This window comes from Bos taurus, chromosome 21 (assembly GCF_002263795.3).
Source record: "Bos taurus isolate L1 Dominette 01449 registration number 42190680 breed Hereford chromosome 21, ARS-UCD2.0, whole genome shotgun sequence".
NCBI lineage: Eukaryota > Metazoa > Chordata > Mammalia > Artiodactyla > Bovidae > Bos > Bos taurus.
In genome coordinates this window covers 30,945,440-30,957,639 of record NC_037348.1, presented here as the reverse complement: position 1 = coordinate 30,957,639, position 12,200 = coordinate 30,945,440, and the positions used below count along the sequence as shown (strand labels likewise).

General features: G+C 40.6%; 1 protein-coding gene across 1 annotated transcript in view; it reads right to left on the bottom strand.

Moving 5' to 3' along the window:
- Positions 1-12,200, bottom strand: part of CHRNA5 (cholinergic receptor nicotinic alpha 5 subunit) — a 27,883-nt gene extending 15,683 nt beyond the window's left edge. Inside the window, 1 exon segment of the mRNA NM_174514.2 lies at positions 11,899-12,200. Within this exon segment, the coding sequence (NP_776939.1) occupies positions 11,899-12,025 (127 nt within the window). The 5' untranslated portion in view covers positions 12,026-12,200.

Here is a 12,200-nt window from a genome sequence, read left to right as displayed (position 1 = left end):
GAAAATTAGAGATACCAAGGGAACATTTCATGCAAAGATGGGCTCGATAAAGGACAGAAATGGTATGGACCTAACAGAAGCAGAAGATATTAAGAAGAGGTGGCAAGAATACACAGAAGAACTGTACAAAAAAGATCTACATGACCCAGATAATCATGATGGTGTGATCACTGACCTAGAGCCAGAAATCCTGGAATGTGAAGTCAAGTGGGCCTTAGAAAGCATCACTACAACCAAAGCTAGTGGAGATGATGGAATTCCAGTTGAGCTATTTCAAATACTGAAAGATGATGCTGTAAAAGTGCTGCACTCAATATGCCAGCAAATTTGGAAAACTCAGCAGTGGCCACAGGACTGGAAAAGGTCAGTTTTCATTCCAATCCCAAAGAAAGGCAATGCCAAAGAAGGCTCAAACTACCGCACAATTGCACTCATCTCACATGCTAGTAAAGTAATGCTCAAAATTTCCAAGCCAGGCTTCAGCAATACATGAACCGTGAACTTCCTGATGTTCAAGCTGGTTTTAGAAAAGGCAGAGGAACTAGAGGTCAAATTGCCAACATCCGCTGGATCATGGAAAAAGCAAGAGAGTTCCATAAAAACATCTATTTCTGCTTTATTGACTATGCCAAAGCCTTTGACTGTGTGGCTCACAATAAACTGTGGGAAATTCTGAAAGAGATGGGAATACCAGACCACCTGACCTGCCTCTTGAGAAATGTGTAGGCAGGTCAGGAAGCAACAGTTAGAACTGTACATGGAACAACAGACTGGTTCCAAATAGGAAAGGGAGTACGTCAAGGCTGTATATTGCCACCGTGCTTATTTAACTTATATGCTGAGTACATCATGAGAAACGCTGGACAGGAAGAAACACAAGCTGGAATCAAGATTGCCGGGAGAAATATCAATAACCTCAGATATGCAGATGACACCACTCTTATGGCAGAAAGTGAAGAGGAACTAAAAAGCCTCTTGATGAAAGTGAAAGTGGAGAGTGAAAAAGTTGGCTTAAAGCTCAACATTCAGAAAACGAAGATCATGGCATCTGGTCCCATCACTTCATGGGAAATAGATGGGGAAACAGTGGAAACAGTGTCAGACTGTATTTTTTTGGGCTCCAAAATCACTGCAGATGGTGATTGCAGCCATGAAATTAAAAGATGCTTACTCCTCGGAAGGAAGGTTATGACCAACCTAGACAGCATATTCAAAAGCAGAGACATTACTTTGCCAACAAAGGTCCGTCTAGTCAAGGCTATGGTTTTTCCTGTGGTCATGTATGGATGTGAGAGTTGGACTGTGAAGAAGGCTGAGCACCGAAGAATTGATGCTTTTGAACTGTGGTGTTGGAGAAGACTCGTGAGAGTCCCTTGGACTGTAAGGAGATCCAACCAGTCCATTCTGAAGGAGATCAGCCCTGGGATATCTTTGGAAGGAATGATGCTAAAGCTGAAACTCCAGTACTTTGGTCACCTCATGTGAAGAGTTGACTCATTGGAAAAGACTCTGATGCTGGGAGGGATTGGGGGCAAGAGGAGAAGGGGACGACAGAGGATGAGATGGCTGGATGGCATCACTGACTCGATGGACGTGAGTCTGGGTGAACTCCAGGAGTTGGTGATGGACAGGGAGGCCTGGTGTGCTGCGATTCATGGGGTCGCAAAGAGTTGGACACGACTGAGCAACTGGACTGAACTGAACTGAAGGAAACTTTGTCTTAGGGGAAAAAAAATACTAACTCGAATTGCCACCTTAAATTTTGTTTGAAAGAAAGTAGATAGGGTATAAATAAATAAAATGATAATCATTCTACTTAATGGGAACCCTTAAGGTGCTACCTTGTGAACACCTTCTCAGTACATCCAATACTAGAAATAACAGTTTCCTAGTTCAATGTTACAGAAATGATAGGTGCAAAGGTCCATGGTATTTTAGCACAGAAACTTAATGGTGCACTCACACTCTACTTAGAGGCTATGTTTCTTCATCTGGTTCTAAGTGTTTTCAGTTTATACTGCTCATAAACCCCAAAATATTAAGAAGGAGATGATCCAGCACATCCCCATACTTAACAAATGAGGATATAGACCAGAAAGGCCAGCGCTACAGAGCTCATCAGCGGCAGAGCTCAGATCCCCGCAGCCTCTTCCTCTTTCCACATTAATTTCTTCCACCTCATGACAACTGGAAAAGAGGTTTAAGGTTATATCCCCTGACAGCTCAAGCCCCACCAATGTTTGCTCATTCATTCAACAAACATTTAACAGAATATGCCTTGTATCAGGCACTATGCCAAATGCTGGAAATGCACTAGTACTCAAAGACAGGTAAATCCACATTTACCATCTAGTAGTAAGGACTGATTCAGAAAATGTGATACTATATATAAGCTAACTTCTATAGAAACTGAATCAAACTAAAAAATTATTTTTAAAAATTTGTTGTGAATAATTAACATTTGCTCATCCTACTCAAAATAAATACTTTAAAGCAATCGCTTTCAACCTAGGTTCCTAGGAATCCTGTGGCAATTACTATACAGAAAGTACCCTACATATGAATGAGTTCTGTTCTGAGGGTGTACTCATAAGTCAAATTTGTTGGTAAGTCTAACAAAGTTAGCCTAGATATCCAACTAACACAGCTGAATAGTACTGTACTGAGTAGGTTTATAATACTTTGCACACAAATAATACATAAGAAACAAACACAAAAAATAAAATATTTTTCATCTTAGAGTACCTTGAAAATATAGAAGTACAGTACAACAGTTGGCATACAGGGGCACGTTCACATCTTAAAAGTTCACAACCTGAAGGTTCATATGTAAGGGACTTGCTGTATTGCTCTGCACTATTTTTCAATTATGTCACATAAGTCATGGGTCTCCAGGAAACCAATGTCCTGGAATGCAGGAATCATTTCTTTAGTTTGGCATTCCTACAGCATTATACTTAGTGCTGATCACAGTACTAAGTTAAGAGTAGCTTTTCTTCCCTTACTACTTAAAGAGAGAAACAGGAGAAATAATTTGTAAATTATACATCTGACAAGGGACTTGAATAATAAAAGACTCAATAACCTAATCAATTTAAAAACAGATAGTTCAGTTCAGTTCAGTCACTCAGTCGTGTCCAACTCTTTGCAATCCTATGGACTGCAGCACGCCAGACTTTCCTGTCCGATACCAACTCCTGGAGCTTGCTCAAACTCATGTCCATCGAGTCAGTGATGCCATCTAACCATCTCATCCTGTGTTGTCCCTTTCTCCTCCTGACTTCAATCTTTCCCAGCATTAGGGTCTTTTCCAATCAATTGGCTCTTTACATCAGGTGGCCAAAGTATTGGAGTTTCAGCTTCAGCATCAGTCCTTCCTTTTCCTGAATATTCAGGACTGATTTGCTTTAGGATTGACTGGTTTGATCTCCTTGCAGTCCAAGGGACTCTCAAGAGTCAATTCTTCAGCTTTCTTCATAGTTCAACTCTCACATCCATACATGACTACTGGAAAAACCATAGCTTTGACTAGATGGACCTTTGTTGGCAAAGTAATGTCTCTGTTTTTTAATATGCTGTCTAGTTTGGTCATTGCTTTTCCTCCAAGGAGCAAGTGAAAGAAGGGCCAATAATTACACGAAAAGATGTTCAAAACCTTTAGCTATGAGATACCATGTCATACCCCCTAAGATGGCTATAATAAGTAATACAGATAATAACATGTTTTTTGGTTAAAATGTGGAGAAATTGGGACCCTTAAAGCTATGCTTTTTCTAGTAGTCATTTACAAATGTGAGAGCTGGACAATAAAAAAGGCTGAGTACCAAAGAACTGATGCCTTTGAACAGTGGTGCTGGGTAAGACTCTTGAGAGTCTCCTGGACAGCAAGGAGATCAAACCAGTCAATCCTAAAGCAAATCAGTCCTGAATATTCAGGAAAAGGAAGGACTGATGCTGAAGCTGAAGCTCCAATACTTTGGCCACCTGGTGTAAAGAGCCAATTGATTGGAAAAGACCCTAATGCTGGGAAAGATTGAAGGCAGGAGGAGAAGGGGCTGACAGAGGATGAGATGGTTGGATGGCATCACCAACTCAATGGACATGAGTTTGAGCAAACTCTGGGAGGTGGTGAAGGACAGGGAAGCCTGGTGTGATGCAGTCCATGGAGTTGCAAAGAGTCAGACACGACTGAGCGACTGAACAACAACCCCAGGTCCTAACAACATACTGGCACAGAGCAGATGGTCTGTGTGTTGAATGCATACCTGAACAGATGAAGAAGTTAATACCATCTGACAATTTCCATTTATTTCTAGTAATTCAGAATTTCATCCTTGGTTGTGAAAGCAACTGTCACAAGAGCTACAGAAGTTCACTATTAAGGATTAAGAGTCCCACTAGACATCTTTTTAAAGGTAGAGAGGCCTTGTGCTACTCAGATTTGAGTATGAAGAGAGGCAATATAACATGCTGGCTAAGAACTAGTAGATTTTAAGTCCACGAGTTGGGTTCTATCTATCTTCTAATACTTATTGTCTGACCTGGAGATATAACTTCTTTGCATATTAGTTTTATCATCTGTAAAACTGGTCTAAAACAACACCAACCTAATAAGGTTATTGTGAGGATTAAGTAAAACTGTGCCTGTAAGTACCAGCACAGTCATTCTTATTCGCCTATAAATGACTGCTAAAGTAAGGATAACTGATAGACCTCAAAAGGCAAATACACCAAAGTACTATCACAAAGCAATTACTGCCTGTAGAGCTCTGATTTCTACATAAAACTTTCCTGATAGCCTAACAAAGATCATCTCCCTATAGAATACCACAGAAAATGGAAACTTGCACAAAAAAAAAATAATAATAATGAAGGAATAACATATCTGTGGCACTGGGCACCCTCAACACTGCAATGACAGTTCAGTGAAAAGCTCTCCTCAAGTCTCTACCCTTTACAGCTAATAATAATAATTAGAATACCAACCTACTAATAGCACATGAATCACATTATCTCAGAAAAACAAAGAGAACCTAGCAGTGAAACACACTAAAAGTAGGACAAGAATAAGAACAAAAAACTAATGGACAATTCTTCTGAAGTAGTTAAAAATATAATGACAGAAAAAACTAAATTGAATACATAAAAGGTACAATATGTATACTGTTATTAACTCTGTGAGATTGAAATTTGGGTTTCACAAATCCATCTGTAACTCCTCAAGTAGCATTACTCTGGTATCGTCTCAAGTTTGAGGAATTAAAAGAATGACTTATCAAAAAAGTTTCACTTTTAAGTTACTTACTGAAACCACACATATTTTCAAAGAAATGTCAGCTTGATCCTTAATTTTAGTATGGTGATTAAGAAAGGATGCAAAACTGCAAAGCTGAAAACTGTGATTTGAATACTTGGCACCAGTAATTAGGTATTAAATTCATGTGTCCCCACTTTCTAACTTACTTAAATAAAACAAGACTATCTGTTGGAAAAATGTTGAAAATGTTTGGTGATGTTTTGAACTGTCACATGGAGGGGGCGGTGTGAGCAGTGGATGGAAGCCAGGGATGCTACCAAACATCCTGTTGGGCACGGTGTGTCTGTTGGTCACTTAGTCATGTACGACTCTGCGATCCCATGGGTTATAGCCTGCCAGGCTCCTCTGTCCATAGAATTCTCCAGGCAAGAATACTGGAGTGTGTTGCCATATCCATCTCCAGGGGATCTTCCTTACCCAGGAATTGAACCTGGGTCTCCCACGTTGCAGGCAGATTCTTTTCTATCTGAGCCACCAGTAGTGCACAGGACAGCCCCTATGACAAAGATTTATCCAGCCCAAACTCAATAGTGTTGAGTAACGCTGTGTCAGACTTCAGGGCTGCAGCCATATTCTCATTTGCAGGGAGTGCCCTTCACATTGTGGGGTGTTCTCTGCACAGCCATACTGTTTAATAGTATGATCTGATGAAAGTAAATAAATATGCAAATTTGTCTTCAGTATGTCCCCCAGGAAGCCAGGCACCAGAGTTTTCTGCTCTACCTCTGGCACCAAGACTGACACAGGAAGCAGCCACTCAACATTTGCTGAATGAATGAAAGAATAAACTAAACTGGGTATCACATGTTAGGCTCTAATATACCAGAGTTGTAGCAGATGCTAAAGATTTAAGAAGAATCTTTAAGAATCACTGGTCTAACAGTAGCTAGAAGGCAGCAGAGGTAGAACTAGGACCCAGATTTGTCTCTGTTCTTCTCAAAATAATACTTTCATTACAAAAGTCACGTATGATCACTGTCAAGATTCCAACCAAAAGCACATGAAAAGTAGAAACTGTCCATTTCCTCCTCTTTATCTCCCTTCCTCCAAGGCTAACCACTTTTAAGTTTGTTGTGTGGCCATCTTAAAATGCACTCACACACAGAGGAAGAACAAATGTTTTCTTTTTTAAGTTTTGCGACTTGCTTTTTTTTTCATTCAATTCTCTATGTCAATGTACATCCATCCATCTCCATGCTTTCCTCATAAGACATGAAGTGGTCTGGGTTATGGCTGTATCATAATTTATGTAAGCTCTCACCACTGGTAGGCATTTATACTGTTGTTAGCTTTTGATTATTTCTTACAGTGCTACAGTGAAAAAATGCTGTAGTTAACATACAAGTTAAATCCTTGTATTAATACAAGGACTTCCATGACACCTACTCTCAGAAGTAGAAGTGCTGAGTCAAGGGTACACGTTTTCAATTTTGCTGGTTACTGCCAATAGCTTTCCATTTCTTCTTTACAGGTCATCATAGAATGAAATAATATATCTAAAAAGTTTGTAAGAGTGATATATATTATATACCCTCAATTCATAATTAAGACATTCCTGGAGTAATCTTCCCCTACAAGTCTCCTTGTATTTTTTTAAGTTAACAAAAAGTGTCTTATATACTTTTTAAAAGATCCTCTCTGCTGCAGTCCAAAGAGGTCTATTTTAAGCAATAGCAAGGTAAAAAAGTGAACATAATCAACCATTTTGTAAATGAGAAGAAATGCATACTATATCCAACATTGTCAATGTGGCAAGTAGGCATGCTTACCAATCATTATTTTAAGTGTTATAAATGAAATGCAGAGGTTTTTTTTTTTTCACTCAAGGATTTTCATTATATTTTCTATTGATTTTTATCACAGAAGTATTGGATAAAGTTTCTCTGTAACTGATATGCTTTAGTAAACCTAATTTAACATCTTGCCCTGACTCTCAGAACACTGGCTGTAAGAAAATGACCTTAGGTGGTGTTAAATTTAGGTCTAGTCAATAGTTTTCAAAAAGAGACAACTTGCACACTTTAAAAGTTTAAGCATCATCATATTGAATAAATGCAGGGTTCACTATCGTAATTTGACACCACAAACCTCTCAACAGGCAATAAATATGTATTATGAGCTAATATATTTCCAGTGTCATGAACTAAAACAGCCGCCAGAACATGAAGTTGCCTCAGCTCACTATAGCCTGTGTGACCTTGATAAGACTCTTGCAAAATTCCTCCTTAGGACTGACCAAATATGAATGAGTAGTGGGGCCTGGGAGAAACATGAAAAAGGAAAATGGCTCTATTTGTTAGGCTGGTGGGATGGAGCTTACTTCTTATTAGTCTTCTCCTGTTTGGGCTACAGTTCATTGTAAATCCTCTATTTTCATAATTACTATCATTGCATCCTCTTGAGAATCCACCCACTTTCTATGAATGGGAAACTGTCTGCAACGTTGCTACGCAGTGTGTGGTACTCTGACCAGGAGCATTCACCACCCAGGCGCTTGTTAGAAATGCAGAAGCTCAGCCCATGTCTCTGAATCAGTGCTGCAATTCTAACATCCCCAGAGGATTCTTGTGTGCATTAAAGTTTGAGAAGCCCTGGTATATAAGACTAAGAGCAGTGATTCTCAAGGGTGGGGAAAAAGGGAGACAATTTTGCTCCAAAGAACCATTTGACAATATCTGGAGATATTTTTCAGCCGGTACTACAGGCATCTTGTGGTCTGGGAAGATTCCACATGGCCGTGAGGCTCAGCCCATGTGCCATGAGCACTCTAGAGCCCATGCCCCGCAATGAGAAGCTACAGCGATGAGAAGCACTGCAATTGCAGAGAAGCCCCTGCTCGCCCCAACTAGGGACAACCCACGAGCAGCAATGAAGACCCAGCAGAGCCAAAAATAATTCATTAACTTTAAAAGGTTATATTGTTCTTTTTGTCAGAATTCAAATATTCATATTTAATTCCTATTTTTATTGGCAAAAGACTATAATTCTCCTTTAGAAGAAAGGAGCATGTGGTCACTGAATCAAACACCGTTAGAAGAAATGATATCAGGCGTCCCCAAAGCGGAAACAAAACATTTAAATTAAAATTTTAGTCACCAAGCAGAAAAAGACCGTTAAAAAGAATCTCTTCTGTCTTGTTGCCATTATAAAACCACACCTTTGCCACTTTGGAGAGCAGTTTTATAGACGCATTTTGTAAACTTTTTTCCAAAAGGAATATTCACCAACTCTCATTGTCAAGACATGCTTATTTAATATTAAATTTAAAATTACATCTGAAAGAATTTAATTCCAATTTTTTAGGGAAGAAATGTAATGCTATTAGAGAAAAATGTTCTGTAGTGAAATTACGTATTAAAAAACTCATATCCTAATTATAAAAAATTACTTACTAGATCTAATTTGTACATTATAGGTCGAAAAAGCCTTATTCTGACAAATGATTGAAAACCTTTTTAAGGTTCCATCAACAGGCTACATTTACAAACTCAGGTACTGAAACGTATCAGGAGATACACAAATAAAACCCTATCTTCCAGGTGCTCAGTCTAATCAGAGCATATTTAGCATTTGCAAGAAAACAAAAATAATTTTTATTTTCAATTAAACTGTGTGAAGAGTCTGTGTCCTTACATAATGCATCTCGACCTTCTTTTGGATGTAATCATAATAATGCAGGAGCCTGGTAGGCTGCAGTCCATGGGGTCGCTAAGAGTCGGACATGACTGAGCGACTTCACTTTCACTTTTCACTTTCATGCATTGGAGAAGGAAATGGCAACCCACTCCAGTATTCCTGCCTGGAGAATCCCAGGGACGGGGGAGCCTGGTGGGCTGCCATCTATGAGGTTGCACAGAGTTGGACACAACTGAAGCGATTTAGCAGCAGCAGCAGCAGCAATCATAATAAGAGTAAAGAGGACAGTCACTATATGTGTATTTTATTAGCTTCTTAATATGTTAATGAAAATGACTAAAGGTGAGGAGAAAAAAATCTTTCATAGCTCTCATTTTCCACAATATAATTATTTCCCTTTGAATGAAACAGAACTCAGTCACTACAAATAAAGTTTCAACCATTGAAAATGTCTCACAACTATACAGCTAAGAAATATAACTGACCAATGACTAATTTCCATAAATCCCTCTCCTAATCAGGGTCGGGTCGGTTTAAAAGGTTTATATTCTTTTAATGTACTAGGTTAATTATCTACTCTTTAATATAGACAAAATTGCCTCCTGAGACTCTTTCATAGCTCCGTGACCTTCCACCAGTTAAATAAGTATGGCAGCTGGCAGACCAGACATTTTCTTTTCCTAGAGACTGGCTCTCAGGAAACCACAAGGAAGAGTTATTAAGGTCCTAGGATGAATATGAAAACAATAAAATGTAAATGTAAAATTAATTATGATTGGAAGCACCTGAAATCTATTATCACTTTCTAATTTTAAAGATGGAGAAATAATGGTTCAGTAAGGTCAAGCAATATGCCCAAGGAAACACAGCAAATTAATGGAGTACTTCTGGGGCTTCCGTGGTGGCTCAGCTGGTAAAGAATCCACCTGCAATGTGGGAGACCTGAGTTTGATCCCTGGGTTGGGAAGATCCCCTGGAGAAGGAAATAATGGCTGCCCACTCCAGTATTCTAGTATCCTGGCCTGGAGAATTCCATGGACTGTATGGGGTCGCAAAGAGTCGGACACGACTGAGTGACTTTCACTTTCTGCAGTTTTACACAAAAGCATATAAATTAGCCAGTGTGCAATTCCATTGTCTTTTCAACATTACTCTTCAAATGATCACGTGCTAAAAGCAACAGTTTCTTGGAATTTTAGAGCTAGAGAGGGAAGCCTTTAATGCTCACTCATCTTACAGATGAGGAAACTGATATCCAGAGAGATCTTACTGTTCCATCATTCATCCACCAACATTTACTGGACTGCTACAATAAGCTAGGTCTCAAGAGATACAAAGATACACAGGATAAGATCACAGTTCTTAAGAAGCTCATGTGGGACCAAGAGAAAAAATATATATATAAATGTAATACAACATGATAGTTATCCACTTTCTCCAAAAGGCATAGAGACTACTATTTTCTAGTGTCAGGCACAGTGCTTGGCATTTCACGTGTATTATTTAATCCTGAAAACAACTGAGAGGTAAGCAGTATCATCCGTTTTTCAAAGGAGGAGGACAGATGAGACAAGATTGTCCAAGTGAAGATACACAAGTGTCATAATTTGAACCCAGGTTTGCCTGTCTCCAAAATCACACTCCTTTCTTTCTGTTAAATTATGACACCTTCTGCACCAGATTTTATTTGTTTAAATCATCCTTCACCTAATTATTTCTCTACAGTCACTGTAAAGCAACACATCCTGCAATAAATAATTCTAGTCTTCAAGATTATCACTTCCTAGAATCAGGAATCAGAGTTTTAAAACCTTAAGGAAGGAAAGACAAGAAAAGGTTCTGCTTATACCCAAATAAAGTTTCCTTACTCATAAAAACTGAAATACTGGCGTAGTGAACTTCAGCTTTTATCTCCTGCTTAACGGAACTTGTGCGTGTTAGTCGCTCAGTCGTGTCTGACTCTGCCACCCCATGGACTGTAGACTGCCAGGGTCCTGTCCATGGAATTCTCAAGGCAAGAATACTGGAGTGGGTAGCCATTCCCTTCTCCAGGCGATCACACTACAGGCGCTCCATAAGCGGTAGTATTTTTTCTTCAAGGTATTGAGAGGGCTGACAAACTTTCTAAAGCTTTCAATTTGAAAAAGTACTAAGCATTTTCTTTTGTTTCTATTCCTGTCCCAAACATTTTAAACTAGAGAAGGCTAGAAGAAAAAACTCTATTCCAAGATGCTAAGGAAGAATTCAGGATGGATATAGCTCTGCAGCCAAGTTAGTCCGCTCCCCAGTCTTACACAATTCACACTTTTCATCATCGGCAAAAGGAAAGATTTGAAACGCCAAGGGTCAAGTTAGAGGACAGGGACAAGCGGTAAATCAAATCAGATCAAACCCTAATCCCTAGTATTAAACCCAAGGAGCCTTGTGTGTGCGAGCGCAACGCTCAGTCGTGTTCGACTCTTTATTCACCCCACTTTATTCACAGTGGGGTGTTCGACCCCCCTTTATTCACAGGCAAGTATGAAGGAGCCTCCATACTCGTCTGAGAATAAAGTAACAACGTGGGAAACCCAGTTGAAACCAAGAAAGTAAAGCCCTGATGGATAACGAGGGCATCTTTTATTGAAAAAGTTGTATCGAAGTATATATATACTAAGTCACCCAGACTGATGAGAGTCATGGAACAAAAGTCAAAGTGGCCTTTTCTCTACATTTAAATAAACACATCTGAGCATTTAGGCTGAAACCTCACTCCAAGCCCCCAGGAGAAGAATATAACCGCCCTCGGTTACAAGGTTTTCCGTGACGGCTGCAACCTCCGGGTACCGGCGTGGAGCTGCCCCGGCCGCCCCGAGGTCCCAGCCAGCCGCACTCCGCCCGCTCCGAGCCCCTCCGCCCGCTTCGAGGGCGAACGCCCCAGACCGCCCTCCGCCGCCCAGGCTCACCTCGGCGCACGCCGCCCCCCGCGCCCTCCGGACCCCAGCGCCCTGCGACCAGCTGGAAAGGGAGGAAGACCTGGAGCAGGAGGGGCCCGAGGCCGAGGACCCAGCGCCCCCACCCCGGCGCAGCCATCGACCAGGACCCTTGCGTCAACGCAGGGAGCCGCCACACGACGGTCGCGCGGGGAACGCGGACCCGAGAAACAGAACCGGGAGTGTGAGCTGGAGCCAAGTGCCAGCAGCTGCAGTAGACCCGGTGCTCCGCTCCTCCGCTGGCGCCAGGGTAACCTCCAGTCCCGGGCGGGTTT